The following is a 26,464-nucleotide window of genomic DNA, read 5'->3' as shown; positions in this document are numbered from 1 at the left end:
CTTGTCTTTGAAAAAAAGTCACCAACCTCCCTGATTTGAACTTTTTTCACTTTATTTGTCTTCATATGAATTCTTTTTAGTTAGCAACTTAACGTATGAATTTGTCAGCTCCATCCCACGTTTGCATTGACGTCACAGGATTTTTTTTTTTTTTTTTTTCGAAACACTTCCATCATTTGTGAAAATGTTTGCATTGCAATTGAGGAAAAAAAAAAAACCAAACCAAACCAAAAACCATATTTTCCAAATGGTGATTTGTCACCAACTTTTCGTCGGGGGTCTCAGCCCAAGCCCGCTTTTGTCAAATCGGAAGCGAACGCGTCTTGACTTTGTAGCAAATTGTCCGGTGGAAACGGCCAATTGGGCTTTGGCTACTTTCCGGCCAGCTGGCGGTAAAGTTTGGGCACGTAGTCGTCCCACTGCGCCTGGTAGCAGGTGGCGGCCACGGGCGCGTCCAGCCCGTACTTGCGGCGGAAGGCGCGCACGCTGAAGTTGGCTCGGCCGTCGCCCGAGCGGGCGCCCAGGACGGGCTCGCCGCACGCCAGCGCCCCCGTCTGGCCGTACACCAGCCACACGTAACGGTGGAGACCTGCGGCGGGCCACAAACAACGCCACGCATTTCTCCGAGTCCCTCGGCAAAACGGGACTCCGGCGCCGGCGACCGGGCCTCACCCGTTCCTTGAGGAGGTCCGGAGCCCACGTAGTCGGACAAGACGGTGCCGGAAGACACGTCGTTTCCTTTCATGTTGACCACCAGGAAGTGATGCCACTCCCTGACCGGAACCGCAAAAAAACATTTCAAATTTCAGTCTGACAAGGTCAGCTCTTTTTTGGTTTTTTTTCTTTGAAATATTACATGGGGAAAAACTACCTCTACAATTCATTGTGATGAAATATAATTCCAAAAATAAATACCTGTTTTTAATGCATCCCTTTGTTGATTTTTTTTTTTTTTTTTTTAAAGCAACAGTGACAATTAGGCAACGGAATAAAAATGGTAAAGACGTTATGCGGCAAACTACAACTTGAAGAAATTGGTACACATTTGAATTCTCACATTAAGATGTGGAAAAACTGGGCCTCCCCAATAATTTATGTAAAAAGTTAACATATTTCAAGCGAATTGGTGAACAATTTGGGTAAAAAAAAAAAAGCTGCTGATACATTCAAATAGGACTTATCTGAGAATTTGAATTTGTGGCGGGTGTGACCTGAATTTGGGGTCTCCCCTGCTGGGGGCGTCAGGGTCCGTCAGGGCCAAAGTGTAAAGTTTGTTGGGGTCACATCTCTCCCACTCGATGCACGTGGGCCGCTTCTGGACCTGGGGAGGGGGGGGGGGGGGGCACCTGTCAATCAACGTCAAGGCTCTTCACCGCAACCCACAAAGAACAAGAAAACTCTTTCAAAGTTGCTGAACTATTTCAAATTTTGATTTAGATTCTTTTTGTTTAAAGTAAGGCTAAAAACATGCCATGTTGGCGAATAAGAATTGGATCAAGTTCACATTTTGATATAGAAAAAGCATTTGAATCAACTTTAAATTTTAAAAAGTATTGTAAAAAAATGCCTCAAAAATCAATAAAAAAGTTGGGGACAAAGTTTCAAAACATGAAAATCTGCTAACACATTCAAAATAAATCGTGCCTGTATAGTAAAAAAAAAATAAGTAACGTTTTAATTAAAATATCACGTTAATTTTGCTAAATAAAACGAAAAATAATTGTAATTTTTCACAAATGCAACTTTTTTTATTTCAATGAATAAACCCAAATGTATTTTTTTCTCCGAGCCGTTCAAAATGTCCCTCATACAAATATGATATTCGTAATATATGTTTAATATATAAAGAGCCGTTTTGGATCCCCAAAATAGGCCACTTCCGCCTGGATGTTATTCTGACGGTTGTTGTTTTGAATCTCCTTGAAACTTTGAAAGCGGCTGCCAAAGTTCTCCGTGAGCCCGAGCCCGAGCCCGAACCCGAACCCGAACCCGAACCCGAATCGTTGCCTGGCGGGAGGCGTTTTCATTTTGCGGACTGACTTTATGGAAACTTGTCTTGGCGGCTCGGCTAACGCGGCTAACCTGCGTTGGCGTCAGAACTTTGCCCAGCTCGTCGATCTCCACCGAGCCGTACTTGACGCTCAGGGGCCCGGCGGGCTTGTCCTCCACTTCGTGGAGCTCCAGAGGGCCGCTCCACTGCTCCACGTCCACGGGCATGTTGTCGTCGCTGTCTCGCTCGTGCTGAAAGGAGGAAAGCTAGCAGTTAGCAGCAATGCTAGCCGCGGAGTGATCGCAAACGCAGGGGGCGGAGCTTGGATGGAAACACCAATGTCACGTGACGCCCTGCGTCATCTCCGTTTCTCTTCTTCTTTTCCTTTCGGCGTGTCATCGTTTTCCATCGTGGCCTATCTGGTGCATCCTCCTCTCTAACACTGCCCACTGTCCTGGTGTCCTCCCTCACGTCAACCTTTTCTTTGGTCATTTTTGGCCTGGCAGCTCCAATCCTCAGCATCCTTCTACCAACATGCCGACCCTCTCTGGCCTCCGGACCTGTCCAAACCATCCAAGTCTGCTCTCGCTCTCTCAGCTAACCCTGTCTCCAAAACATCCAACTTTGGCTGAGCTCATTCCTAACCCGAACCCAACCCGGTTGCGCCGAGCGACAACCTCAACGTCTTCATTTCTGCCACCTCCAGTTCTGCTTCAGCGCCACCGTCCGTCTCTAATCCGTAGATCGCGGCCGGCCTCGCCGCAGTTTTGTAAACTTTGCCCGTCTTCATCCTGGCGGAGACTCTTCTGTCACATAGAACACCAGACACCTTCCGCCAGCTGCTGCACCCCGCTTGGACCAGTTTCTTCACTTCCTTACCACACCGTCCGTTGCCATCTCTTCTCCCCGGAGCTTCACTCCCCCCTCCGCCCTCCGCCCCTCTCATTCACGCACTTAAATTCTGCTAATCTTCATTCCTCTCCTTTCCGGTGCCTACTTCCATCTTTCCAACTGTTCCCTTCTTTCACTGCAGATCACAATATCATCTGCGAACATGATGGTCCGAGGGGAATCCAGTCTAACCTCGTCTGTCAGCCCATCCTTTCCCACCGCAAACAGGGAGGGGCTCGGAGCAGATCCCTGATGCAGTCCCACCTCCACCTTAAATTCTTCGGTCACACCTACGGCACACCTCGCCGCCGTTCTGCTGCCCTCATACACGACCCGTACGACTCTGAACATATTTCTCCGCCGCGTGCAGTGGCACAGTTCCTCTCCTTGGTACTCTGTCATCGGTTTTTGTCGAGATCCACAAAGACACAATGTAGCTGCTTCTGACCTTCTCTGTACTTTTCCACGAGCATCCTCAAGGCAAATAATGCACACATGTGCGGTACCCGTTCTTGTTATGAAACCGTACTGTTGCTCGCAGATACCTGTACTTCTGTCCTGAGTCTGGCCGCCACTTCTGTTTCCGATAACTCAATGTTATTCCCCTTATAGTTTCCGCAGCTCTGGACATCGCCTTTGTTCTTAAAAATGGGGACTGGCACACTTTTCCGCCGTTCTTCTGGCATCTTCCCTCCGGCTAGTATTCTGTTGAATAAGTTGGACCAAGTGCCTTTCCATTTGTCATCCTCTTCAGTGCCTGTCTGACTTCCCCCTTGCTAACCGTTGCCACTTCCTGGTCTTTCACACTTCCCTCTTTTAGTCTTTCTTCTCTGTCGTTTTCTTCATTCATCAACTTCTCAAAGTTTTCTTTCCACCCATTCAGCACACGACTGGTCACTGGTCAGTCAAGACATTTCCCTTACCTACTGCACATCCTTCCCTCTGTCTGGCCAATTTGTAGAGATCTTTTTTTCTCCTTCCTTCGTGTCCAACAACAACAACAACAACAAAAAGATGCTCCGAGTCCCTTTCGAGCGTCTTGAAAATGCAGCGGCTCGTAAGAGCGAAGTAGAGTGAGAAAAGCTTCCGGATCACGACTACGCACGAGGTGTGTCGCTCGCTTTGCGCCATTACTCGCGGCTGCGGCCTTCTAAAAAAGGAAAAACCTTCATTTCAAATGCTCGGATCCGTGGCGTGTTGACGATTAAATGTCTAATAAGTCCCAACGACGGCAAAATATCATCTAAATTGAAGGTGGGCGCACCGAGGCTTTCGGAAGATTCGTTCATTCTTTTTCCTCACAAGGATTGCGCCGAAAGGATCCAGTGACGTTGACATCTGGCGGGCGACGGCAGCCGTAGTAACCTGGAAAGAGCGCAGCTGAGGCGCCGGGACTCTTTCCCGCCACAGCAGACAAAGTACACCAAAGTCCGGATGATCGTTCAAGTCCTTTGTTAATTCATGCAAAATCTGGACGAAATGGTCTTTACGGGAACATATGCAGACGCTCTCCCCGATCGTCTCCAACATATTTCAAATGAACCCAAAGAAGAAATGCAAATTACATACCACATAAATGTGGTCAACGGTTTATTTAAAACTTTGAGCGTGATTTCAAAACAGGATTCGCCATCCTTCCACTTGTGCAAATTTGCAAGTGTGTGAACTCTGAAACTTTTTTTTTTTCTGCATGTGTGATGTTTTGAAAGAAAACCTTTCAAGAGAATACTTTGGCGTTGGGGGACTTGTGTGGTTGTCCAATGTCGAATTCCTCACTGGTGCATTTTTTACAGCTGGTGTGGCGCCAAAGCACCGGAAACCGCCGTGAGCCAATGAAAAGCTTTGAAACATTTTAAAGGGATGAAGTGTGAAGAGTACCAAGAGAGGAACTGTGGTACTGCAGTGTGGCGGAGAAATATGTTCAGAGTCGTACGGGACGTGTATGAGGGCAGCAGAACGGCGGCGAGGTGTGCCGTAGGTCTGACCGAAGAATTTAAGGTGGAGGTGGGACTGCATCAGGGATCTGCTCCGAGCCCCTCCCTGTTTGCGGTGGGAAAGGATGGGCTGACAGACGAGGTTAGACTGGATTCCCCTCGGACCATCATGTTCGCAGATGATATTGTGATCTGCAGTGAAAGAAGGGAACAGTTGGAAAGATGGAAGTAGGCACCGGAAAGGAGAGGAATGAAGATTAGCAGAAATTATGAGCGTGAATGAGAAGGGCGGAGGGCGGAGGGCGGAGGGCGGAGGGGGGAGTGAAGCTCCGGGGAGAAGAGATGGCAACGGACGGTGTGGTAAGGAAGTGAAGAAACTGGTCCAAGCGGGGTGCAGCAGCTGGCGGAAGGTGTCTGGTGTTCTATGTGACAGAAGAGTCTCCGCCAGGATGAAGACGGGCAAAGTTTACAAAACTGCGGCGAGGCCGGCCGCGATCTACGGATTAGAGACGGACGGTGGCGCTGAAGCAGAACTGGAGGTGGCAGAAATGAAGACGTTGAGGTTGTCGCTCGGCGCGACCGGGTTGGGTTCGGGTTAGGAATGAGCTCAGCCAAAGTTGGATGTTTTGGAGACAGGGTTAGCTGAGAGAGCGAGAGCAGACTTGGATGCTTTGGACAGGTCCGGAGGCCAGAGAGGGTCTGAGGATGGAGCTGGCGGGCAAAAGAGGGAGAGAGAGGAAGACCAGAGAAAAGAAAGGGTGACGGATGTTGTGAGGGAGGACGGCACCAGATAAGCGAAGATGGAAAACGATGACACGCTGCGGCGACCCCTAGTCGGGACAAGCCGAAAGGAAAGAAAGAAGAAGACTTGGTGACTCCCAGCACCTCTTGCTGGGCTGGTCCGCCCCGGGTCACGTGACCCCTGGCCAACGTTGGCCTCTTCCCAGAATTTCTCGCTCTCATTTGATTTGGCAGCTGGTTTGCCGCTGCTTAGGAAGATCCGAGCTCGGGAGCACTTGCAGTTTGTCGGGACATCTCTGTGGCCTTTTGTTTGTGTTCACAAGTCATCGCTTTTGAATAAAGATGAGCAAATTATGAACTTTGTGGAATTCATCTTGCTCTGTTGAACTGAGCACAGACTTGCGAGAAGAAGACGTCTTGCTCAGTTTTGTTTGGGGGGCGCGGCTCGCTGTGACCTGGCGGCGAGGAAGGCGAAAAGCCACGCACGCCTCAAAGCCTACGCAGGGATTTGAACCCGCAGCCTCACAAGTGTGAGGCACCCGTCCGCCGTGCCGCTTCCGTTTCAACCCTGAAAGCCTTTTTCGTATTCTCTTCTGCACTTTTAGGTTTTGAAAAACTGATTTGGATTATTTGGGTACAATGAAATGTTTTAGATATATAATTGCATACTATTGCCATTATTATTGAATGTATCTTATTATACGCTCTACCATGTACTTAATGAATGTTATGTCATAGCTACAAGGTAAGCAGAACTGGATGTCGTTTGCTTTTTTCCACCAGGAACGATTTTGCACGTGGAGTCGAAGATTGTTGGACTTTCTCCTTGGCGGTCGGTGTTGTGCGGGTCGTCCACGCGAGTCTCCGCTTTGGATCAGGGCGAGGAACGCGGGTCGTTCTCTTGTGTCCTTTGTGGGACGCGACCCCCTAACAAGGTCGTCTGTCCCCTTTTTGTTGTTGTTTTGCCGGAGCAGTGTGCAAATGTTTTGGGACGCCCTACAACACGCGTGATGACGAGCGCTTGTGATTTGATGCGCTTGCTGGCATAAAATCACATTTGTGCCTAAAAAGAATCTCGCAAACAATTTTGGAATTGCAAACAAAAAACAAGATGATCAAACAAAACGTCTTGAATTGCAAGCAAGAAATTCGCCATTGGGTGAAATCCAAAAATGTTCCGTGCCGGTGCTCCGTGGGGGGCTTCAGGACTACGGGGGTACCGAACCCCCCGACACGACCGGTGTCAGGGTTTGGTCCGCATTGTCAGCAGCAAGTCGGCGAGAGCTGGACTCCGCCGAGGCTGCCGTTTGTCACTGATCCCGTTCATAACTTTCACGGACAGAATCTCGACGCGCAGCCGAGGCCCGGAGGGGGTCCGGTTCGGAGGCCCCGGCATCGCATCTCCGCTCTTTGCAGATGAAGGGGCTCCGTCGACTTTGTCGAGCTTTGAGCTTCGACTCTCAGTGGATCGGTTCACAGCCGGGGTGAGAATCCGCACCTCCAAATGTGAGATGGAAAAGGGCGCGCGCAGCCGAGGCCGGAGGGGGTCCGGTTCGGAGGCCCCGGCATCGCATCTCCGCTCTTTGCAGATGAAGGGGCTCCGTCGACTTTGTCGAGCTTTGAGCTTCGACTCTCAGTGGATCGGTTCACAGCCGGGGTGAGAATCCGCACCTCCAAATGTGAGATGGAAAAGGGCGCGCGCAGCCGAGGCCCGGAGGGGGTCCGGTTCGGAGGCCCCGGCATCGCATCTCCGCTCTTTGCAGATGAAGGGGCTCCGTCGACTTTGTCGAGCTTTGAGCTTCGACTCTCAGTGGATCGGTTCACAGCCGGGGTGAGAATCCGGATCTCCAAATGTGAGATGGAAAAGGGCGCGCGCAGCCGAGGCCCGGAGGGGGTCCGGTTCGGAGGCCCCGGCATCGCATCTCCGCTCTTTGCAGATGAAGGGGCTCCGTCGACTTTGTCGAGCTTTGAGCTTCGACTCTCAGTGGATCGGTTCACAGCCGGGGTGAGAATCCGCACCTCCAAATGTGAGATGGAAAAGGGCGGGGTGAGGGATGAGGTCCTGCCCCGAGCATCTCGGGGTCTTGTTCACGAATGAGGGAAGGATGGAAATCGGTGGTGCGGTAAAGGAGGAGCCGAGCTGAAGCTCTCAAATTTACCGGCGGCTCTTGGCTCCTCCCCTCACGTACGGTCACGAGCTTTGGGCGGTGACCGAAAGAACGAGAGCCCGGAAACGAGCGGCCCGAACGAGTGACGTTGCAACTTGATGTTGGAAGCGCGCGGCGCGATTTAGCAGCTAATGAGCGTTAGCCGTATTGCTGAGGTTGGCGAGAATGGGTAGGTTTCCAATGACGTCACCACCACCCGATTGGGGGAAAAAAAAAAAAAACTTCCCGCTTGACTTTTCACCGCTGGCCTCTGACCGCTTATGACACACAAGATGGCGGCGATTGGAAAGCGCTCCAAAGCCGGCGGGCCACGATCGTCTTGAAATAACCCAAAAATACGAAGCGCGTCCGAGCGGTACGGCTTTGAGACAGAATTAGCACAAATCTTGAACAACTTGGAAGTTTTTCTAGAGATGTTAAAAAACTGACAGATAAAGATGCTTTTGCTTCCTGTATGTAATCTTGGAGTTTATTTCAGGGTAATGTTCGTATTACCCACCCCCCCCCCAATTTTTTTTTTTTTTTTTTTAAAACTTGCACAAATATTGTCATTTTTCCTTTTTTTTTTTTTTTTTTTTTTTTTTTGGGAGTTAATGAGTGTTATTTAGGGGCGCGGCCTCTCACCTGCGGCTAACGACGGCCCGTTTTCAAGCCTCGGCTTGTTGCCAGTTGGTTGCTTTTCGAGAGCGCATCAGTCCGCGTGAGGACACCGGCGTCTTATTGCGTATTCGGCTCGTTCCCGTGCCACCGTCGCCAAGTCAAGTTTTGCTTTTTGCCAAATCCTTCTCCGTGTTGACGATGTCGACGATCTCATCCGTCTGTGCATCGACTGTCAATAAAGTTGTTCCTTCTTTCCGCTTCCACGTGGCAGCTGACGTGAGAAAGCGTCTTCCTACCCCCGTTGGAAAGGTCAAATGAGGAAAGTGATTCCACGCCCCAACAATCTGACCTCATTTCCCCTCTTTTGGACCGCTTCCTTGTGTCCGACCCCTGGCTGGAATAAAAGTCTCGGCATCCCGCATTTGGGTCCAACTCTTTGGCCGTTTACCTGTTGACCGCTTTCCATTGAAGAAGATTGACTTGGCCGTGTTTGTTTGTTTGCGTTTTCCAAAGTGTCCTTCCGACGTGGAAAGAAGGATTCCGGTTTCCACCCGTTCAGCTCACCTTTGCCCCGCCGAGGTCGCGGATCCTGCGCCTCTCGCTCGCTCGCTCGCTCGCTCGCTCCCGCGCGCAGGTGCCGTCATGACGACGGGAGCGCGCCGCCCAACCCCAGTTGAGCGCCCGGCCGGCCGACGAGACCGCTCGGCGGACCCTCGGTGAGTTTTTCCCGTTTGTGTTGAGGAGAAAGCGGCGGTGTTTGCTTTTCGACGTGCCGAAAAGAAGTTTGGCCAATCGAAGCCATTTGTCATCGCTGCCGCTTTTGCGCCACATCAAAAATGTCTTTGGCTCGGAAAAGGGGACAATTGTTGGGTTTTGTAGCGAGGCGCGGGCCAGTTCGGAGGCGTTGCACAAGCCAACAAGCGCTCGGGGGTGAGAGCAGGGGAAAAAAGCCTTTGAGGGGTCTCCGAGAACGAGTCAGGCGAGTGCGTTTGCGTTTGCGTTTGCGTTTGCGTTGCCGGCCGCTCCAACCACGACGACTCTTTTTGTCATTCCCAGTCGCGTCCGGCCGGGTCCTCTGGTTTCAGTGCACGAGGGGTGGGGGGCGGGGAGGACGTTCGGGCGCTCCGACCCGGTCTTTAGAATGGGGTGTCCCCCTGGTCGGGCGGGGCGAGGCGCCCTTCCTCGGCGTGCCGGCTCAGCGACTCCGTCCGGTCCACCAATTGACGACCGTTCACCTTTTCATCTTGTTCAGTAAGTCCTAAATTCCAAAGAGCTCGACTCACAACAAAGGTTCTGCTTTCACGTCACGGGCGTTCAGACACTTAGAAAAACGCTCATTTTCCGCGTCCTTTTTCTTTGCGCTCTCTCTTTCACCGGATGTCCCCGCCCCCATCCGCAACCTGAGAGTTGTAACTTTACTTGTGGTCAAATATCGAGACCAGGGGTCGGGAACCTTTTCGACTCGGAGCCATAAGTGGCAAACATTTTCAAAAGACCCAAAACGTCGCGCATCTACGACACTTAAGAGTTCAATGGAGGCTTTGCGTGTGTGTGAGACGTCCCTTTTGTTTCTTTAGCCATATTGGTAGGCAGGCTTCTGCACAAGAATCCGGAGGCGCTAGCGTAGGTTTTGGTTGTTTTTGGATGCTTTTTCCGTCGTGGAGAGGACAAGTGAATGCCGTGATGAATTTTCTTTGTCTGGCAACGCCAAACATCTGCATCAGCAGTCAAAGGCCTGTTGTGTGGACAAAATCAAGTCAAGAAGTTATCGATCCATACAGACTACCGATTAGAGAAGTTTTCTTCTGTGACGAGTGCTGCCAGTTATCCGGACGTATACGTAATCCTTCCCCATCCCGCGGTGTGGAATTAAAAGCCTACAAAAGTCTGGGATGCATGCAAATAATTCACCACGGTGGGGGGGGGGGTTCGTAAACAAGGTCATGGTCGCCTTAATAGAAGAGGCTGCATCCGACTGTAATTTTTTTTTTTTTTAAAAAAATACGCCCTTATGTATACATACGCTACGGGGGCACAAGCCAGTGCGACGTATAGGCCGGTCGGTCCCAGGCCCGGTTAAACGCAGAGGGTCGCGTCGCAGGAAGGGCATCTGGTGTAAAACTTTGCCAAACAAATATGAGCGTTCGTCTAAAGAATAGAATACCGGGTTGGTCCCGGCCTGGGTAAACAACGCCAACAGCACCGCTAACCTGCAGGGCGTCAAATTCAGCCACTGTGGGTCAAAGGCAAAGATGAGGAGGAAAGGGGACTCGTCTGCAGAAGAAGAGGAATGCGCAGAGCCTACGACTGAATGTTGGGACTCTGACAGGAAGAGCTCAGGAGTTGGTTGATAATAATGAGTCGGAGGAAGGTTGATGTAGTGTGCGGGGGGGGAAGGTAGCAAGGCTACAAGTTTAGGAGCAGGGTTGACATTCTTTTACCATGGAGTAGATGGCAAGAGAAATGGAGTGGGAGTTATTTCAGAGGAAGAGCTGGCTCAGAATGTCTTGGAGGTGAAAAGAGTATCAGACCGAGTGATGAGGTTGAAATTGTGAAATATTGTGATTAGCGGCTATGCCCCGCAGGTAGCATGTGACCTAGAGATGAAAAAGAAATTCTGGAAGGAACCAGACAAAGTAGTTCTGAGCATCCCACAGAGACAGAGAGTTGTGATTGGTGCAGATTGTAATGGACATATTGGTGAAGGAAATAGCGGTGACAAAGTCGTGATGGGTAAGTACGGCATCCAGGAAAGGAACTTTCAGGGACAGATGGTGATGGGCTTTCCAAAAAGGATGCAAATGGCTACAGTGAATTATTATTATTTTTTTTTTTCCCCCCCAGAAGGGGCAGGAACATAGAGTGCCCAGACAAGAGCGGGGGTACAAGCACGGAGGTGGATTGTATTTTGTGTCATCTGACTGTAAGGTAGTGGTGGGGGAGAGTGGAGCTCGACAGCATAAGGAAGAATAAGAAGACAAAGGTAAAGCTGAAATTCATGTGGTGGAAGCTGACAAAGGAAGAAAGTTGTGCAGCCTTTTGGAAAGAGGTGAGACAGACTGACGAATGAAGAAAATGAGAGAGAAGCAAGAGCAGATGAGGAGGACAAGTGTGAAGGACCAGGAAGTGGCAACGGTTGGCAAGGGGGAAGTTGGAAAGGCACTGAAACAGGATGGAAAAATGGAAAGACAGTTGGTCCCGATGACATACCGGCGGAGGTATGGAAGCAATTTGGAGAGGCGGCTGTGGAGTTTTTGACCAACAGAATACGAGCGGGCGAGAAGATGCCAGAAGTTTGCCAGTTCCCATTTTTAAGAACAAAGACGACGTTCAGAGCTGCGGCAACTACAGAGGAATAAAGTTGATGAGCCACACAATGTGAGTAGTGCAGGGTAGGCTCAGAACCTTGGACCTCGATGTTCGCAGGTCATATTGTGATCGGGTTGAGGAACAATTAAAAAGGTGGACTAGAAAGGAGAGGAACGAAGACCAGCGTGAGGTGGGGAGGGAGAAGAGATACCGAGGGGGGGGGGGGGGGGGTTGTCGGGTCGTCGCCCCCCCCCCCCCCACACACACACACTAACTAATTAAGGCATTATTTGGAGAACTGCTCCTTACTTTGACTTGTGTCCTAGACCTCTGAAGTCGCAGTAGGAGTCTAACCTTTGGCCGACGCTATTGCAAATTGCAGTCAGCGAGCAAAGTGAAGTGCAAGGCGGCGAGCGCCGAGTTTTTCCGCACACGAGGAGCTGAAATTTGGCTTGTCAAATAAACTAAGAGATCGAGCAACCTTTCCAAACAAACGCAAGGTCAGATGTCGAGCGGACGCCTGCCCGGTGAGTGATGATCGGCCGACGGTTCTGACGCTTTCTTCTCGGTCAGTGTCTGGCTTTAGGATGTGGCCGTTGCCCAACTGGATGAAATATGGCAACGCCGTCAAAAGGAAACTCTGCCTGTTCTTCGTGGCCTCCTCGGTCGTGGTCTTGGTCTTGTGGACGAACGCAACGGGGAGCGGCGGCGGCGGCGGCGCCGCGTTCATGCGGCCTCCCGCTGCGTGTCCCGCACGAGTAAGCCCCGAGACCATCACCCGTCTGAACGGCAGCGAGCACCTGCTGGTGTCGGCCTACGCGGACCGGAGACTGTCCGGCAAGGATGTGCGCATCATCGGAATCTTCAAGCGGGATTCGCCCCGTCAGCTGCATTGCGTCTTCTGCGGCCCGCGGCCCTGGTGCGGAAGGAGTCACGCGACGGTTCTACCGCATCCCGACAACTTCGGCTTCCCTTACGTCACCACCGACGTCCTGTGTCAGACGCCGCCGGGCTGCCGAGGATCGCACGTGGCGCTGGTGCCGTCTGACCGGCGCGACGAGACGGGGAACCTGACGTGGTTGCCCGTCAGGAACCGGGAGGAGGCGGGACGGGAAGAGAGCCGGCTGCCCTTCAACTTGACCGTTTGCATCTCCAATTTGTTCGGAAAGCTCAACAACGTCCTCCAGGCGGCGCAGACCCTGGAGATGTACAGGTCGGTCTGGCACAATTTTTGAGAGCGTTTACGAGCAGCGCCACACGGTGCCGGGTCAGGGTTTTCCTGACGCGATTCACCACGATTGCGTGCTTCCGACTCCGTGTCAAATCGGCCTCTTGGTCTTCATGAGTCCCCCGCGACGCCGTCTCTGCCAGTCAAAGTTTCGGTCTTGACGCCGTCTCTGGACTCAATCCCGTTCATTTAGCGTTTATTTCTCCAAACAAGGCAATTCCGAACAGATTCTTATTTTCAATGGCGACCTGGCCACAGACGGCAGAGTGCTGCGTTTTCCGGACAGTGAGCCTCGGATAAGCCGTCCCCGCTCCGTGTAGCAGATTTTATACGGTACCTTGTGAAATTCAATTGTCCCGCACGGACTTTTATTTCGATGGCTCGTTTGCAAACGGTGACTGAACCGCCGCCGCGAAACGTCATAAAGTTCCTCCTGTCCACTGAAACCTCTCGAGTCGTCGTTTTCAGTATGTGAGTTGAAGCGCTTCAGAACATCTGCCACACCATTTTTTTTTGTTGTACGGTGCAACTCCATAGCTGCTAGCGACACACACACAAAAAAAAAAAAACGGTTAAATATTGCGCGAGGTTCACCTTGCGTGAAAATTGGAGCTGCTTGAATCTGGAAAATATGGTAAAACAAATACTGTACGAAAAACCAATCCACACCCGAGAAGCCCTGGAGCCCTCAAAGACTCGGCGGTGTGGAATTGTCCGCAAACCTTCGGTCTGGGTCCGAAGTCCGTTCATACCGCTGAAAGTTTTGCTCTCTCCCCGAGCCTCGGAAGACTCGACGGGATTGCTGGAGCCGCCTCTTCCCGCAGGTTGCTGGGCGTGGACAAGGTGGTGATCTACAACACCAGCAGCGGGCCGGAGCTCGACCGCCTGTTGCGCGTTTACGCCGGCGAAGGCTTCCTGGAGATCGTCCCTTGGCCCATCGACAGGCACCTGAGACCCTCCAGCGGCTGGCGGTTCTCGGAGAGCGGCGGCGACCTGCACTACTTTGGTCAGCTGACCACGCTGAACGAGTGCATCTACAGGTCCATGGAGCGCTCGCGCTACGTCCTGCTCAACGACCTGGACGAGATCGTCACGCCCTACCGGCACGACGATCTGCCGTCCCTGATGAGCGAGCTCCGACGGCGCCACCCTGACGTAAAGTCTCAAGTCGTAGGGCGCTCGCGGTCCGGCGGCAACGTAGTGACGCGCACGCGATCTCTGGCCTCCTCCAGACCGGCGAGTTCCGCATCGAGAACCACATCTTCCCCAAGACCCGGGTGGAGCCCAGCGGGAGGTTCCGACTGCCCCGGTGGGAAGGTGTGCCCGGCTTGAATATCCTGCAGCACATCTACAGGGAGGAGCCAAAGGCCGTTTATCACCCGTACAAGATGATCGTTCGCCCGAGGTACGCCGAATCCCGACCGGACCCTCTTAAGCATAGAAACGAGCGCCCCGCCTCGCGCCCACAAATTTCCAGCGTGCGCTTCTGCCTCCGTCAGGTTGGTGGAGCAGACGTCCGTGCACGAAGTGCTGCGGCAGTTCGGCAAAAGCTACAAAGTCCCGCGGGAAGTGTGCCGGATCGTTCACGTGCGGGCCCCCCTGCAGGCCTCGCTGACTCTGGAGCAGCTCCACGTGGACACCAGACTGTGGGACTTCCATCGAAAACTCATCCCCAACGTCGACGGCGTTTTAAAGCGAGCGGGACTGCTTCCGACGTAATTTAGGACGAAACGTTACATGTCATCCTTCATCATGGTGAGCGGGGCTGAGAATATAGTGGCTAGCAAAAGTCGACACACCCTTGCCAGGTTTTTGAAAGAAATGAAACACTTCAAGATCATTTCACCCAGTCACGTGACCGAAGATTTCAAGCAGAAGCATTTTTTTTTTTTTTGAAGCTAATATGCGTGCCGCACTGATGATCTAATTTGACGCGGACCAAAATTTCAAGAGCAGTTGATGTGCTCGCTAGCTTTTCCTTGCTTCGTATGAAAGAAGTTTGCATTTTCTGTCCAGCGCGGGTGCTACGTTCCGCGCGCCCCATCCCTGTGCAATAAAAGGTCTACGAAATAGAAATACTTTTTTTTTTTTTACAGACGTTCAAAAAGGCATTTAAATGTTCTTCCTTTCGTGATGCGTCGCTGGAATAGTGAGATCAACAAAGGTACATGATTCGTAGTCATAAAAACATATTTTCAGCAGCTGGGAGTGGCTGAAGTGTTTTGAATCAAGGAAGTGTTTGTCGAAAGGAAAATAATCAACTTTTGTGACCTTTGTCTGTCGTTTCCGCCACAAATCATCTCCGACCGTTGGCCAGCTGTGCACAATTTTATGGCTCCCCCCCCCCACCATAAACTTCGTAGAACAAACATCGCTGCCGTTCTCTTATCATCTGCCGCATTTAAGAGTTTTTGTGTTGAGTCAGAACGCGGCGCCGATAAGAACGTCAAGCGGCAGGTCGCCCGGCATCGGCGCCATTTCCTTGTCTTAACAGCACCAAAATAGGGTTTTTTTTTTTTTTTTATTTTCTCCGTGTTACATTTTGTAACTATCACACGTTAAAAGTGTCAAATTGAGACCTTTTGTTGTCAACGTAGAATCAAGTGAAACTGCTAACTTGGGCCTTTGAAGACATCTTGAGTGTTTGCAGAGCAATGGCGCCACCTGGCGGTGCTTCGCGGGTAGAGGAAAGCCGGAACAGTCCCTCCGTGACGTCACAGGCGACGTTTGGGAGTTCCGTTCAAGTTCCTGTTGTCCAAAGACTCAAAGATGGCGCAATCTCCGCTTCCATCCACAAAAGGTCGTAAGCGCATTTTTGAGAATGACCGACTGCAATTTTTTCAATTCAAATTTTCCAAATGGGTCAAATGTTTCCAGGGCATCCGGAACATTTTTTTTTTTTTTTTTGGGGGTTAGATTTCAAAACTGAATCTGTCCATGCCCACAATTACATACATTATAAATGACATTTCATTTGACACGGGACACGCAACACAATTTGTTTGTGCAAGTGACGTAAGACTGCTCAACGGTTATGAATATGTGAAAGTCGGAGTTTCAAAGTAACAATCGTTTCCTAATAATCCAAAAAAGTTGGTTTGTACACACGTCAGGACGATGATTCTCGTTAGCGATGATTCAAGAAATGACGTAAGAGGGAAGATGTTAAGACATACTAAACGACAACCGCAAGGCAAAATATGCGTGTGAGCTGTTCCACTTGGGCTGCGTCGTATCCGCGACTTTGAACGCGTGCATGTTGAAATTGCGGTTAGGCTTGCGGAAGTCCGGCGTGAGGGGACGACATTTTGCACTTGCAGCTCCGAATTCAAGCAACGTAACATCTTCTATTTTGATTGACACGCTTCACATAATCAAGCGACTGAAACTCTCAAAATCTTTAGCAAATATCTGCTTTGCTTATGATGATAAATCTCAGATTTCTGGCACTCCAAACAAATGCTTTTGTTTGCTTTTCCCATTGAAGGAGAAGTTGTCGTCTGTGACAAAAACAAGTTCTTTCAGCTGACTGCAGTTTTTAATCTCGTAAAAATAAAAAAAGTGTCCCAAGGAGGGGTCGCCGCAGCGTGACATCCCAGATGAACGCTCATATTTGTTTGGCACAGTTTTTCCCACCCATCTCTGGGAGCGGAGGCGCCAGTTGGGATTTGAACCCATGACCCCTGCTTTACCAAACCAACGAGCCGCACAACATCTGACCAAAGCCCAAATCCTCGTTGACAGCACGACGCCACTCTTGACGTCCAAACGCCAAGGCGCCCCCGTCCGTCTCATTGCCTCGAAGACTCATCGGCGCAGGCCAAAGGTTTCTCTCTGGCGTGAGTCCTCATGTGCGACACCATCGACGACTTCCGGGAGAAGCTGTTCCCGCACACGGCGCAGCGGAAGGGTTTCTCCCCCGTGTGAATCCTGCTGTGCGACACCATGGTGGACTTGAGCGAGAAGCGCTTGCCGCAAACCGAGCAGAAGAAGGGTTTCTCCCCCGTGTGCGTGCGCATGTGCACGGTCAAGCTGAGTTTGTACGGGTAGCTGACGCCGCACAGCGAGCACGTGAACGGCTTCTCGCCCGTGTGGGTGCGCATGTGCGACAGCATGTGCGCCTTCTGCGAGAAGCGCTTGCCGCACGCGGAGCAGGCGAAGGGTTTCTCTGCACTGTGCGTGCGCATGTGCGTGTTCAGGTTGCACTTGTACGTGAAGATCCGGCCGCACACGCCGCACGTGAACGAGCCGGGCCGGCTCGGGGCGCCGCGCCTTCCCGTCCGCCGGCGCTCGGAGGCTTCGGGGTCGCCGTCGGGAGCCGTTTGGCCTTCGTCGCTGTCTGACAACGGCGCTAGGAGGGCCTCCGGCGGCGGGGCGGGGCCCCCGCGGGGACGACGACGGAGCCGGGACGAGCGAGGCGCAGCGTCCTCGTCGCGCTTCGCCGCGCCGACGACGACGGCCGGCGGCGGCGACTCGCCGACGTCCTCGTCGTCCTCTCGTTTGACGCGGGCGGGCTGCCCGCGCGGCAGGGGCGGAGCTTCTTCTGCGGGACACAAGCCACGAGGCGAGATTATTCAAACGAGCCATTCGTCTGTCAACGCATCCGATTTGAAAAAGGCAAACGTAGATTCAAAAATCTTGATCCCTATTTTACGACGTCGAAGCGGATGTTGGCACGAGTCCTGCTTTGAAACACAATTTTGAGCTCGACAAGGACATGAAACCAGGAAAATACAAAAAATGCAAAAAGTGTATTCCTTTGTCATTGTTGCATTCTGAAGACGTGATTTTCAGATCGAGATGAATATGGGACACACGTTAAGCATTCCATCTTTTATGTCTCGACGCGACGGCGCAGCAAAAGTTTGGGAACGGACCCTGCGAATCTGCTCATGACCCCCCCCCCCCCCCCACGTAAGCTCGTCCGTGTGACGCGGTGGAGGTGGCCCGACAAGGCTTGGCCGCTTCTGGAACGGCCTCACTCATCGTGATCGACTACGGAACTCATGATGGGAGCAGCGGGATCAATTCTGAAGTCTGTAAAATCATTTTGCCAGGAAATTAAAAAAAAAAAAACAAACAAACAAAAAACCCCCCACCAAAACTCATCGGCAGAAGAGTCACAACGCAACACGACTACGACCGTAAACCCACTGCCAAAAAAAAGTGGAAGGTCAGACTGGCCAAGTCACTCACCGGACCTTAACCCAACAGAGCATGAAATTTGCAAAATTCCCAGAAAGAAACGAGAACCGAAAGAGGCTGCCATAAAGGCTTCGGAAAAGCATTTCAAATGAAGAATGCGACGGTCTGGTGGAGCGAAACACTTTTTGCTGGAAAAGCTCAAGTCACCAAATATTAAATGTTATCCACTTGATGTTTATTTAATTAAAAAAAAAAATGAAACAGAAGGTGCTCTGTACTGAGTCGTCTCCGTGTAAATACTGAGAAATTAAAGCTGCATTTCTAAATGTATGGCTCATATTCCCCTTTTGTTCTGGAACCCAAACGTAGGCAGCAGCAACAACAACGTTCGGGCGGGCGGGACTGTAGCTGTCGATCAGTTTCACCATTGCTTAGTTGTTGATTTTGCCCCAAAAAGAGTCGAAGGGGTTGCTGTGTCCCGATTGAGCCCTGGAGCTGAGTTGTCTGCATGGGGCTTAATTTACGGCCCTGGCAAAACAAAAAGAGCAGACAAAGCCCGACTCCATCGACACCCACGCCGAGTGCAAAAACCCAATCCGGGTTTGCATTGAAAAGGGCACATTTTGTTTTTTTCTCTCGCTCATCCTCGTGAACCCCAACAAAAGCAAACGACAGAGAAATGCGTCCCGTGAACGAAAGTGACCTTGGCTGGCGTGTCGCTCGTTTGGAGCGTTGACAGAAAAAACTTCCTGTCGTCGTCGTCGGTGGCGCTCGTTCTCCTCTCGTGCGCGACAAAGTTCCTCCTCGTACGACGCGATGGTTCGCTGAAAAAGCTCAAATATTTCGTCGGCGGCCGCAATTAGGCGCTTCCTCACCAAATCTTTCAACATTTTGACCTTTTTCGCCCGACCTCGTTTTCTGACTTGCAGTCCAAAGTGGAAGCTAACTTCCGGCTTTTGCGGCAGGGAGGGCGGCTTGATGGCAGTCGAACGACGTCACGTCATCGCACGGCGGCCATCTTGCAACGGTACAGCCGTCCGCTGGGACGAAGGCCAGAACACTCGGAAACGAGTTCCTTTTGTTTTGATTAGTTTTTTTTTTTGACGTCATTATGTCAGCAAAGCTTTTGGGTTTCAGGCGCTCCGCACCAAAAACTCAAACAAACGACGCTCTACTCGACGAGTGTTGTACCTTTTTGCATTCACGCGCGCACACACACGCGGGCTAGGATTCGAACCCAGTCACCCACATCTATTTATTTATCGATGCACACACTCCTAATCCTAATTTTAAGACCAGTTGAAAATTAGGAAGAATCTGCATTTCTCATTGTTTGAGCATTTAAAAAAAAAACAAAAAACAAGTAGATATACATGAAAGAAAGAGCACAAATATGAAATAAATCAGCGTGGCAAGGAAGAAAGGAGAGCTCCAAAGAGATGATATTTGTCTTGAATGCCATGAATGTCTGTCGATTTTTGAGCCACTTATCCTCACAAGGGTCGTGGGTGGGTGTAAAGGATGTGTTCAGGACAAAGATGAAAAACTAGATTTATATCTATGAAGTAAACAAACACAAATTACACAGCGTAGTGCTTGACTGCACAAGTTTGTTTGTGTTTTTCTTCTAACGAATCATTTTTCACATTGCAAATAGTTAGCCAACAACGAACAGAGAAAAATATTGAAATATTTTATTTTTACCATTGGAGTCACAGATCAAGCCCCAAAGTCATTTGATGACATCCCGCCGGTTTGTGGAGATGAAGGTGAGAAATGTCGCGTGTCCGAGCGGGACAAACGACAGCTCGGAATGAATCAACTGAAAAAAAAACTAATCTGGAACCCTGAATCAAAACGATTCGACGCACGTCTTTCCGACAAGAGCCGCAATCCCGCGACGTGTTTGCGACACATCTACGTGTGTTGTTTACCACTGCCGCCATTTTGACTCCACGGAGACGCCGATCTCGCCTGGCGGGCCGCCGACGGCCGTGCCCGCGGAAATTTGCCGGCAGCTGTGCCAACTAGCCGGCTAGTAGACTTAGGTGGACGTTTCTCGCCAACCGCTGTGAATTTGATGGCGCGTGCAAAACGGACCAGAGCCACGACGCGGCTCGCAAAATAAGACGGATGCTCTTGAAACCGCTCATTTACAAGAAGTCGCGCGTCTTTGTTTCTATGGTTTAAGTTGAGTTTCACTTCGGAAAAGGTTTTTGCTCAGCATGTGGGGCTTTTGGTGAAACGAGCCCAAGTTTTACAGCTTGTTACGAGGAACTGGGAAAAGCTAGCCAAAGTTTTCTGGCGGTCGTCGCGCTTCTATTGTCCCAGGACAGTCTTTTGTGCGTCTGGAGAGACGAGTCCCCAGGCTTTGACAACATCTGACGGCCAAGGCGTTGGCGTTGGCGTGAGTCCGCTGCGAGGGTTCACTGTCTGTCGTGTGAGCGCACGTGCGCCGTCAAAGTTCTCTTTTGAGCAAACGTCATGCCGCAAACGGGGCAGGCCAAAACGTGTGCGTTCATGTGGGCGCTGAGACTATTTCTGTACGGGAACCTTTTGCCGCAAAGTGAGCAGCCGAAGGGTTTCTCTCCCGTGTGCGTGCGCGTGTGCACGTTCAGGCTGCCCTTACAGGTGAAGCTTTTGCCGCACAGTGAGCAGGTGAAGGGTTTCTCACCCGTGTGCGTTCTCATGTGCGATTCCATGTGCACCCTCTGAGGACATTTTTTACCACACACTGAGCACACGAAGGATTTCCCTTCAGCGTGTATTCGCATGTGGGACACCATGCTCGACTTGACCGCGAAAGTATCGCCGCAAACCAAGCAAGCGAACGGTTTCTCTCCCGTGTGCGTCTTCGTGTGCGATTCCACGTGCACTTTCTGCGAGAATCGCTTGCCGCAAAGTGAGCAGCGGAAGGGTTTCTCCCCCGTGTGCGTCCTGGCGTGCGAGTTCACGTGCGACTTTTGAGAGAAGCTCTTACCGCAAACCGAGCAGCGGAAGCGTTTCTCTCCGGTGTGCGTTTTCATGTGCGTGGGCAAGTTGCACTTGTGAGAAAAGCTCTTGCCGCAAACCGAGCAGCCGTAGCGGTTTTTGCCGGCCTCCGCCGACCGGCGTCCTCCGGGCGCTCCGTTCTCGCGGTCTTCGCTCTTCAGGACGACGACGGCGAGCGGCGACGGGCTGTCGTCCGGCTCCTGCGCTTCCTCTTTGACGCGGGCGGGCCGGGGGGGCGAGCGCGAGGGAACGAATTCTGCAGGCCACAAGCAAGAATAAATTAAAAAAAAAAAAACAAATTGTCGATCGGACCGTAGTGAAAACAGGCTAAGGTGAAAAAACGAGCCGGGCCGCCCGTGGGGATCGACGTGTTGGGATCACGCCAACTTTTGGGGGGCTGCGACGTCAAACGTCGCTGGCTCTGCTCTCCCGCTCAAACAATTCCAAGATTTGGTCGGCGGCCGCTCACCAAACCTTTCTACATTTTCCCCCTTTTGCTTTGCGAAACTCGCTGCGGTTTCACCACCACGTCTTTTTTTCCTCCCGCGGGGTCTGCAGCGAGGTTAACGTCCGGTTTCTTCTCCTTCTGAGGTCGGCGTACCGCGGCCGCCACGGAGGTTCCTTTCCAAAATGTCTTCCGGTCCACGAGCAAACGCAGTCAGGAACGTCGTCCACGCAGGACTTCCGTTTCTTCTTTGTGTCTCCGTCGGAGAAATCATCCCAGCCAGATGACTCTTGATTTGCGTCACAAGGGGCTGCGACGCCTCCAGATAGTTTCCACGACAACGTCTTATGCACAAACGATTGCCGATCGGAAGCTTCTTGTGGGATTCAACTGGGAACTGAAATTCCTTTCCATCAACAACGAGTCCACCGAATTTCATTTCAAATATTGTTTGCGTGTTTTTGCTTGGAGTGGAAATGCTTCTTGGACGTGTTCACGGTGAATAGCTACATATTTTTTTTTACTGTTGTGAATTGAAAATGGCCCACACAAAGCTCGTTTTGTTGGACTTGCATGCAAAGCGGGTGGCGCTCCTCGGCCACACGCGTGGGCAAATTTGACCTTAAACGCGAAAAAAAAAAAAAAAAAAAAAGTACAAACGAGGCGATATTTTTGGTGGTTTGGTTCGGTGTTAGCCTCAGAACTCATTTTGCCCTCGAGTCTCTTTCTTATTGTTGTGTCATGACCTCTGACCTTAGCGGAGGCAAGGGACGCCAGCAGTTCTTTCCAAGTTGTCCCCCCCCCCCCCCCCCGGGGAAATCTTTGGAGGTCGGCCACTCCAACGCCGTCGTCTCGTGCTGTGGTTCGTTGGAGTCCGAAAGCTTGAGGAATGTCTGCTAGTTGGAAATTCCTTCTCATCTGTTCTTGAATTTCTTTGGATTGTGCCATTCTGTTGCCGCTTTTTCAGCACTTTTTTCTTTGTTGACCCGTCGCGTTTTGGGATTTTGTGACGGAAGAGATCTGGAAGTACTTTGGTGTGGTTGCTGAAAACAAATCAGCTTTGCAAAAAAAAGGCGAGAAGGGCACTGTTAAAGGGGCACCTCACTTTCTCCACACAGGTCCGGGTACCCTTCAACGTTTTTCCCCCTTCAAAAACCAATGAAATGAAGTTGACCTCTCCCTGATAATCTTACACAAATTGGGGAGTCAATGCAGACAAAATGTTCATTTTCGGAAGGAGGCAAATTCCTTTTTCACGGCGCCGTAAGTCGGCGTCACCGTACGATATTTGTCCACACGAAGGAAACCTAAACGTCTTTCTCAGCTCGGCACTTTGGGAGAGTTTCCGCCGGGGTCGCCGTCAGGGGAGCGGAGTCTCTGGCGTTCTCCCGCGGATGATTTCAACCCAAAACACGGGAAAAACCGTAAGGGTCCGTTTGCCGACGCCGGCAACTCGACGGGATGGGTTCGGAGCTCTTTCTTTCGGAATCACACGAGGAGGCCGGAACCCAAAGTTTGGTCCCCGCGAGGCGGTCGGAAGGACAGGGCCGAGTCGTCCTTCTCCGGTTCTCGGCACCGCTCCCGGTAAAGACGACGCATTTGGGCCACGCTCGAGAACTTCCCGATCAGCCGCAGGGACCGGTCGCCGACTCTTTTGCGATTGTCGCGCTGCCGTCGGGCCGGGGGGGGCGAAAGGGGCCTTCCTGCGCCTGATTTCGGAGCGCTCGATCGACTCTTCCGTTGGACACGCCGAGCGTCTCCAGGAAGAAAGGGGGCGCCCCGGCCGGAGCTCAAGCTGGACTTGCGCGAGTACGTGCGCTTTTTGGCTTCTGGCCCGCCAGCCGCCGTCTCTGGACGCGGACCAGTTTGACGGGAGCGCAGATGAAAGCGTTCCGCAGGTCCAAATTCCCGAGGTCCCAGAAGTGGCGGAATATGAGCCGCCGTGACGCGTGTCGGCACGGGTGTCGAGGGAGGGCGAGCGGGTTTTTCTCCGGGACGGCGGCGACGCTCTGCTCGCTTTTCCCTTGTTGCGGGCTTCTTTCATTTGACTTCTCAGCCGTCGGTCCGGGCGGCGTTTTCTCTTTTCGCCCCTCCGCGGTGACGCCGGAGCGGAAAGCCAAACATTTACGCTGACGCCGGTCGGTCGTCGGACACATTCGCGGGTTGGTTCGGTTCGGTTTGGCTTGCGAAACCCAGACTGGCGAGACCCGGGCCTCCCTCCCTCCCTCACGCGTACGCCCGCACTTTTGCTTGCCTCTTTGCGCACAAAGTCTGCGCCACTTTTGGACCGGCGTCTTTTCACAGTCCGTCCTGACCCACTGGAACGCTGTCGTGCCAAAATTTGAAAGAAATACAAAACTATTCTTGAATTGATGGTACAAAAATAAAAGCCCATCAATCGAATCAAATGTTTGCTATCTGGAAAAACTTTGCTCGCATCTCAAGGCCACACCGCACGTCTTCGAGGGAGTTACGACTGCACGCGCACGCCTCCATCTTTATAAAAGGGAGAAAATAAAAAAAAAAAAATCACCTTCACGTTCTTGACGTCGGGCAGCGCTCGGACCCGCGGCCGAGACCGCCTCCGGATCCGTTCCGTCGGCGAGATCCCAGTCGGTGTCGCCTGAAAGACAACAAGAACAACAAGAAAAATGCTCACCGCGCCGCCAACGTCCATCGAGTAAATCTGGAGAGACGAGGCGCGACTTCCACTCCCGGCGGGCACCCCAGCAGACGCCGTCGGTCTTCACCTTCAACGGGAGGGCCCCCCCGGGCCCCCCTCCAAAGTTCTTCTGCATCGCAGGACGCCGCCGTGAGCTCGTCGGGCGACGCCCCCCCGCTGCAAAGTCGTCGCCGGTTTTCTTGGGCAGTCGCGTGGGCCTCCTCTTCCTCTTCCTCTTCCTCCTGTTTCAAGACCAGGGGGGGCTCCGGATCCTCTTTTTTCTCCTGAACGGCGGGGGGCTCTGCCACACAAACGCACGGCAGACGCGCAACCGTTAAGCGAGGATTAATCCGGTCGGCGAGGAGGCCTCGCAATCGCCCCTTGCGGCGGTTGCAGACAAAAACGAACCCTCTTTTGGCGTTTTTCAAAGTATTGCAGACACGCGCGTTCCTCCGAATTCATTTGAAAAACCGTATCACGAATAAAATAATCACAATTAGCAAAGATATACATTACAGGAAGGACGGTTTACTGCTTCACAATACTTTGACGTTGATTTTTTTTTTTTTTGGAATACTTCACAAGAGAGAAGAAAAATAAATAAATAAAAAAAAATCAGCTATAATTGACCGATTATTTGATAGGGGGAATATTTGCCTGGATGTCATCGTTTTTGGTCTAATGGTCAAATGTATGTCACGTTTTTCTGCTTTTATTTTGAAGGTCCTGGTTAGGAACCCTGCAAGCGGAAGCGCTTGACGCACTTTGGCTGGCGTCAAAAAGAAAAAGAGGGAGCGCCTTGTTCTTAGATGGAGCTACGGCACCTCTCGTAGATAACGAGATCAGAACGTAACCCGGCCCCACCCAAAAAACGGGCCAAATTTGTCACATTTGAAGAGTTGCATAAATCACATTAAAGCCGACTCGGAACCATTCCAAGATGAAACCTGGTGTTGTGGCTTCGTGCCCTCGCGCTCAGCCGCCGGGTACGACGTCAGGCCGTCAAATCTGCTGCTCGTGATCCGAGCCGAGGCCTCCCGTCCGGTCCCGGATGCGGCCAAGCAGCCCCGCGGCATTATATGGACCCGCCACAGCGCTTGACTCTTCTTCTTCTTCTTGTTTTCCTTCAAGGCTTCAATGCGCCGTCGTCGCCGAAAACGCCATTTTTTTTTGCTTGCACTCGATTCGTTTTCTCCACATTTAGGACTGAATTCAAGCGGGCGGGTGCCAAGATTGGCGAGGACGACTGGAGTTATGCAAGGGCTCCAAACGCAATAATCGCTAACACGATACACACAACCTCTTTGTTGTTATTTTTGAAAACGTGGTTTGTGTGTGTCAACGGTTCTTCAAATGTTGACTCTTGTTCCATTGTTTAATGTACAGGACTAATTTGAGTCGTCAGCGCTGTTATAGCGCCCCCTTTCGTGACCTGCGCTACCAGCGGCAAGCATTTGTGCTGACGAGCAAAGTTCGAGAGAGGACTGAGGATGGACGGCAGAGAGGAAGGAAAACAAAAGAAAAGGTGGCTGGATGTTGTGATGGTGGTCGGAGAGGAAAATGCAGGAGATTGGCTGGGATGGAAAAGGACGACACGCCGTGGCGACAAAGCCAAAGGAAACCAACCTCGGACGGCGCCGGCGACCTTTGGAGCGTCGCGAAGGTCTCGCAGACGTCGTCGTCGTCGTCGTCGATGTCGCTCGTTCTCCTCTCGCGCGCGGCAAAGTTGCTCCTCGTACGACGCGACGGTTCGCTCAAATAATTGGAAGATTTCGTCGGCGGCCGCGATCAGGCGCTCCCTCAGCAAATCTTTCAACATTTTGCAGCTCGTCAAGGGTTCACCTCGTCGTTCGTCGTTCGTCGTCTGTCGTTTGTTTTGGAGGGACGCGAACTTCCGCTTTTTTTTCTTCTTCTGTGGTTTCCCCCCCCCCTTCTTTATTGGGCAGTGTGGGAGCGGGAGAACGTTGCGTCACAAGTTGGCCATCTTGCAACGGTATTGACGACGAGTTGTCTTGATGCCCCCCCCCAAAAAAAAATCCCAAATTTGAGTGGAAAGCGTGCAGCAAACAGACGGCAAAGAACCGAATACGGATTCAAATTAAAGTAAAAAAAAAAAAAAAAAATAATAATCAAATGTTCGGTTCCCACGAACTCAGAAAACAGGACCGTACGACGTCTCAGGTGAACTGCAGAGATCGACCAAAAGGTGTCAGCGTAACACTGGAAATGGATCCCGTCGATCGCCAACTTTGAACCTGGGCCTCCTTTTCATCCGTCCGTGTTCTTCGCCGCTTATCCTCACAAGCCTATGCCAGCTGTCAACGGGGAGGAGGCGGGGTCCACCCTGAGCTGGTTGTCAG

At 51.7% G+C, this 26,464-nt stretch overlaps 4 protein-coding genes across 8 annotated transcripts; 1 reads left to right on the top strand and 3 right to left on the bottom strand.

Moving 5' to 3' along the window:
• Positions 1-31: 31 nt before the first annotated feature.
• pebp1 (phosphatidylethanolamine binding protein 1) lies at positions 32-8,490 on the bottom strand. Of its 2 annotated transcripts, none has more exons than XM_061816435.1 (5): positions 8,349-8,490; positions 2,083-2,241; positions 1,212-1,321; positions 673-773; positions 32-589 (listed from the first exon to the last, which is right to left on the bottom strand). In XM_061816435.1, exons 2-5 carry the CDS (start codon positions 2,215-2,217, stop codon positions 372-374), a joined length of 564 nt encoding a protein of 187 aa, XP_061672419.1. In that variant the 5' UTR covers positions 2,218-2,241; positions 8,349-8,490; the 3' UTR covers positions 32-371. The 2 variants fall into 2 exon arrangements, with proteins under 2 accessions (XP_061672419.1, XP_061672417.1); XM_061816433.1 differs by lacking the exon at positions 8,349-8,490 and adding an exon at positions 3,427-3,585.
• Positions 8,491-8,897: 407 nt separating this feature from the next.
• LOC133498989 (uncharacterized) lies at positions 8,898-14,912 on the top strand. Of its 4 annotated transcripts, none has more exons than XM_061816412.1 (6): positions 8,898-9,040; positions 11,960-12,133; positions 12,207-12,846; positions 13,686-14,016; positions 14,094-14,266; positions 14,361-14,912. In XM_061816412.1, the coding sequence occupies exons 3-6, from the start codon at positions 12,221-12,223 to the stop codon at positions 14,578-14,580; spliced, it is 1,350 nt and encodes a 449-aa protein (XP_061672396.1). In that variant the 5' UTR covers positions 8,898-9,040; positions 11,960-12,133; positions 12,207-12,220; the 3' UTR covers positions 14,581-14,912. The 4 variants fall into 4 exon arrangements, with proteins under 4 accessions (XP_061672396.1, XP_061672399.1, XP_061672398.1 ...); XM_061816414.1 differs by having other exon boundaries at positions 8,946-9,040; positions 12,016-12,133; XM_061816413.1 differs by lacking the exon at positions 8,898-9,040 and adding an exon at positions 9,047-9,575.
• Positions 14,913-15,374: 462 nt separating this feature from the next.
• LOC133498996 (zinc finger protein 674-like) lies at positions 15,375-18,976 on the bottom strand. Its single transcript, XM_061816430.1, has 2 exons — positions 18,710-18,976; positions 15,375-17,404 (listed from the first exon to the last, which is right to left on the bottom strand). The coding sequence occupies exons 1-2, from the start codon at positions 18,894-18,896 to the stop codon at positions 16,653-16,655; spliced, it is 939 nt and encodes a 312-aa protein (XP_061672414.1). The 5' UTR covers positions 18,897-18,976; the 3' UTR covers positions 15,375-16,652.
• Positions 18,977-19,685: 709 nt separating this feature from the next.
• On the bottom strand, positions 19,686-26,129 carry LOC133498990 (zinc finger protein OZF-like). The gene is made up of 4 exons (XM_061816417.1): positions 25,731-26,129; positions 24,193-24,405; positions 23,976-24,065; positions 19,686-21,253 (listed from the first exon to the last, which is right to left on the bottom strand). The coding sequence occupies exons 1-4, from the start codon at positions 25,921-25,923 to the stop codon at positions 20,433-20,435; spliced, it is 1,317 nt and encodes a 438-aa protein (XP_061672401.1). The 5' UTR covers positions 25,924-26,129; the 3' UTR covers positions 19,686-20,432.
• Positions 26,130-26,464: the final 335 nt, after the last annotated feature.

Source organism: Syngnathoides biaculeatus, chromosome 4, assembly GCF_019802595.1.
Source record: "Syngnathoides biaculeatus isolate LvHL_M chromosome 4, ASM1980259v1, whole genome shotgun sequence".
Classification (NCBI taxonomy): domain Eukaryota; kingdom Metazoa; phylum Chordata; class Actinopteri; order Syngnathiformes; family Syngnathidae; genus Syngnathoides; species Syngnathoides biaculeatus.
Note: the sequence above shows the minus strand (reverse complement) of the source record. Positions and strands in the feature narration are given on the sequence as shown.

Excerpts from the sequence above, each read along its gene's own strand:
- pebp1 (XM_061816433.1), bottom strand. The coding sequence starts at position 3,567 with ATGCCAGAAGAACGGCGGAAAAGTGTGCCAGTCCCCATTTTTAAGAAC. Across the intron at positions 774-1,211 it reads AGGGGAGACCCCAAATTCAG|GGAGTGGCATCACTTCCTGG; the intron begins GTCACACCCGCC and ends GGTTCCGGTCAG. Across the intron at positions 590-672 it reads CGGACCTCCTCAAGGAACGG|GTCTCCACCGTTACGTGTGG; the intron begins GTGAGGCCCGGT and ends GGCCCGCCGCAG.
- LOC133498989 (XM_061816412.1), top strand. The coding sequence starts at position 12,221 with ATGTGGCCGTTGCCCAACTGGATGAAATATGGCAACGCCGTCAAAAGG. Across the intron at positions 12,847-13,685 it reads CAGACCCTGGAGATGTACAG|GTTGCTGGGCGTGGACAAGG; the intron begins GTCGGTCTGGCA and ends CTCTTCCCGCAG. Across the intron at positions 14,267-14,360 it reads AAGATGATCGTTCGCCCGAG|GTTGGTGGAGCAGACGTCCG; the intron begins GTACGCCGAATC and ends TGCCTCCGTCAG.
- LOC133498996 (XM_061816430.1), bottom strand. The coding sequence starts at position 18,896 with ATGTTGAAAGATTTGGTGAGGAAGCGCCTAATTGCGGCCGCCGACGAA. Across the intron at positions 17,405-18,709 it reads CGAGCGACACGCCAGCCAAG|AAGAAGCTCCGCCCCTGCCG; the intron begins GTCACTTTCGTT and ends TGTGTCCCGCAG.
- LOC133498990 (XM_061816417.1), bottom strand. The coding sequence starts at position 25,923 with ATGTTGAAAGATTTGCTGAGGGAGCGCCTGATCGCGGCCGCCGACGAA. Across the intron at positions 24,406-25,730 it reads GGTCGCCGGCGCCGTCCGAG|AGCCCCCCGCCGTTCAGGAG; the intron begins GTTGGTTTCCTT and ends TTTGTGTGGCAG. Across the intron at positions 24,066-24,192 it reads GGGGGGCCCTCCCGTTGAAG|GCGACACCGACTGGGATCTC; the intron begins GTGAAGACCGAC and ends GTTGTCTTTCAG.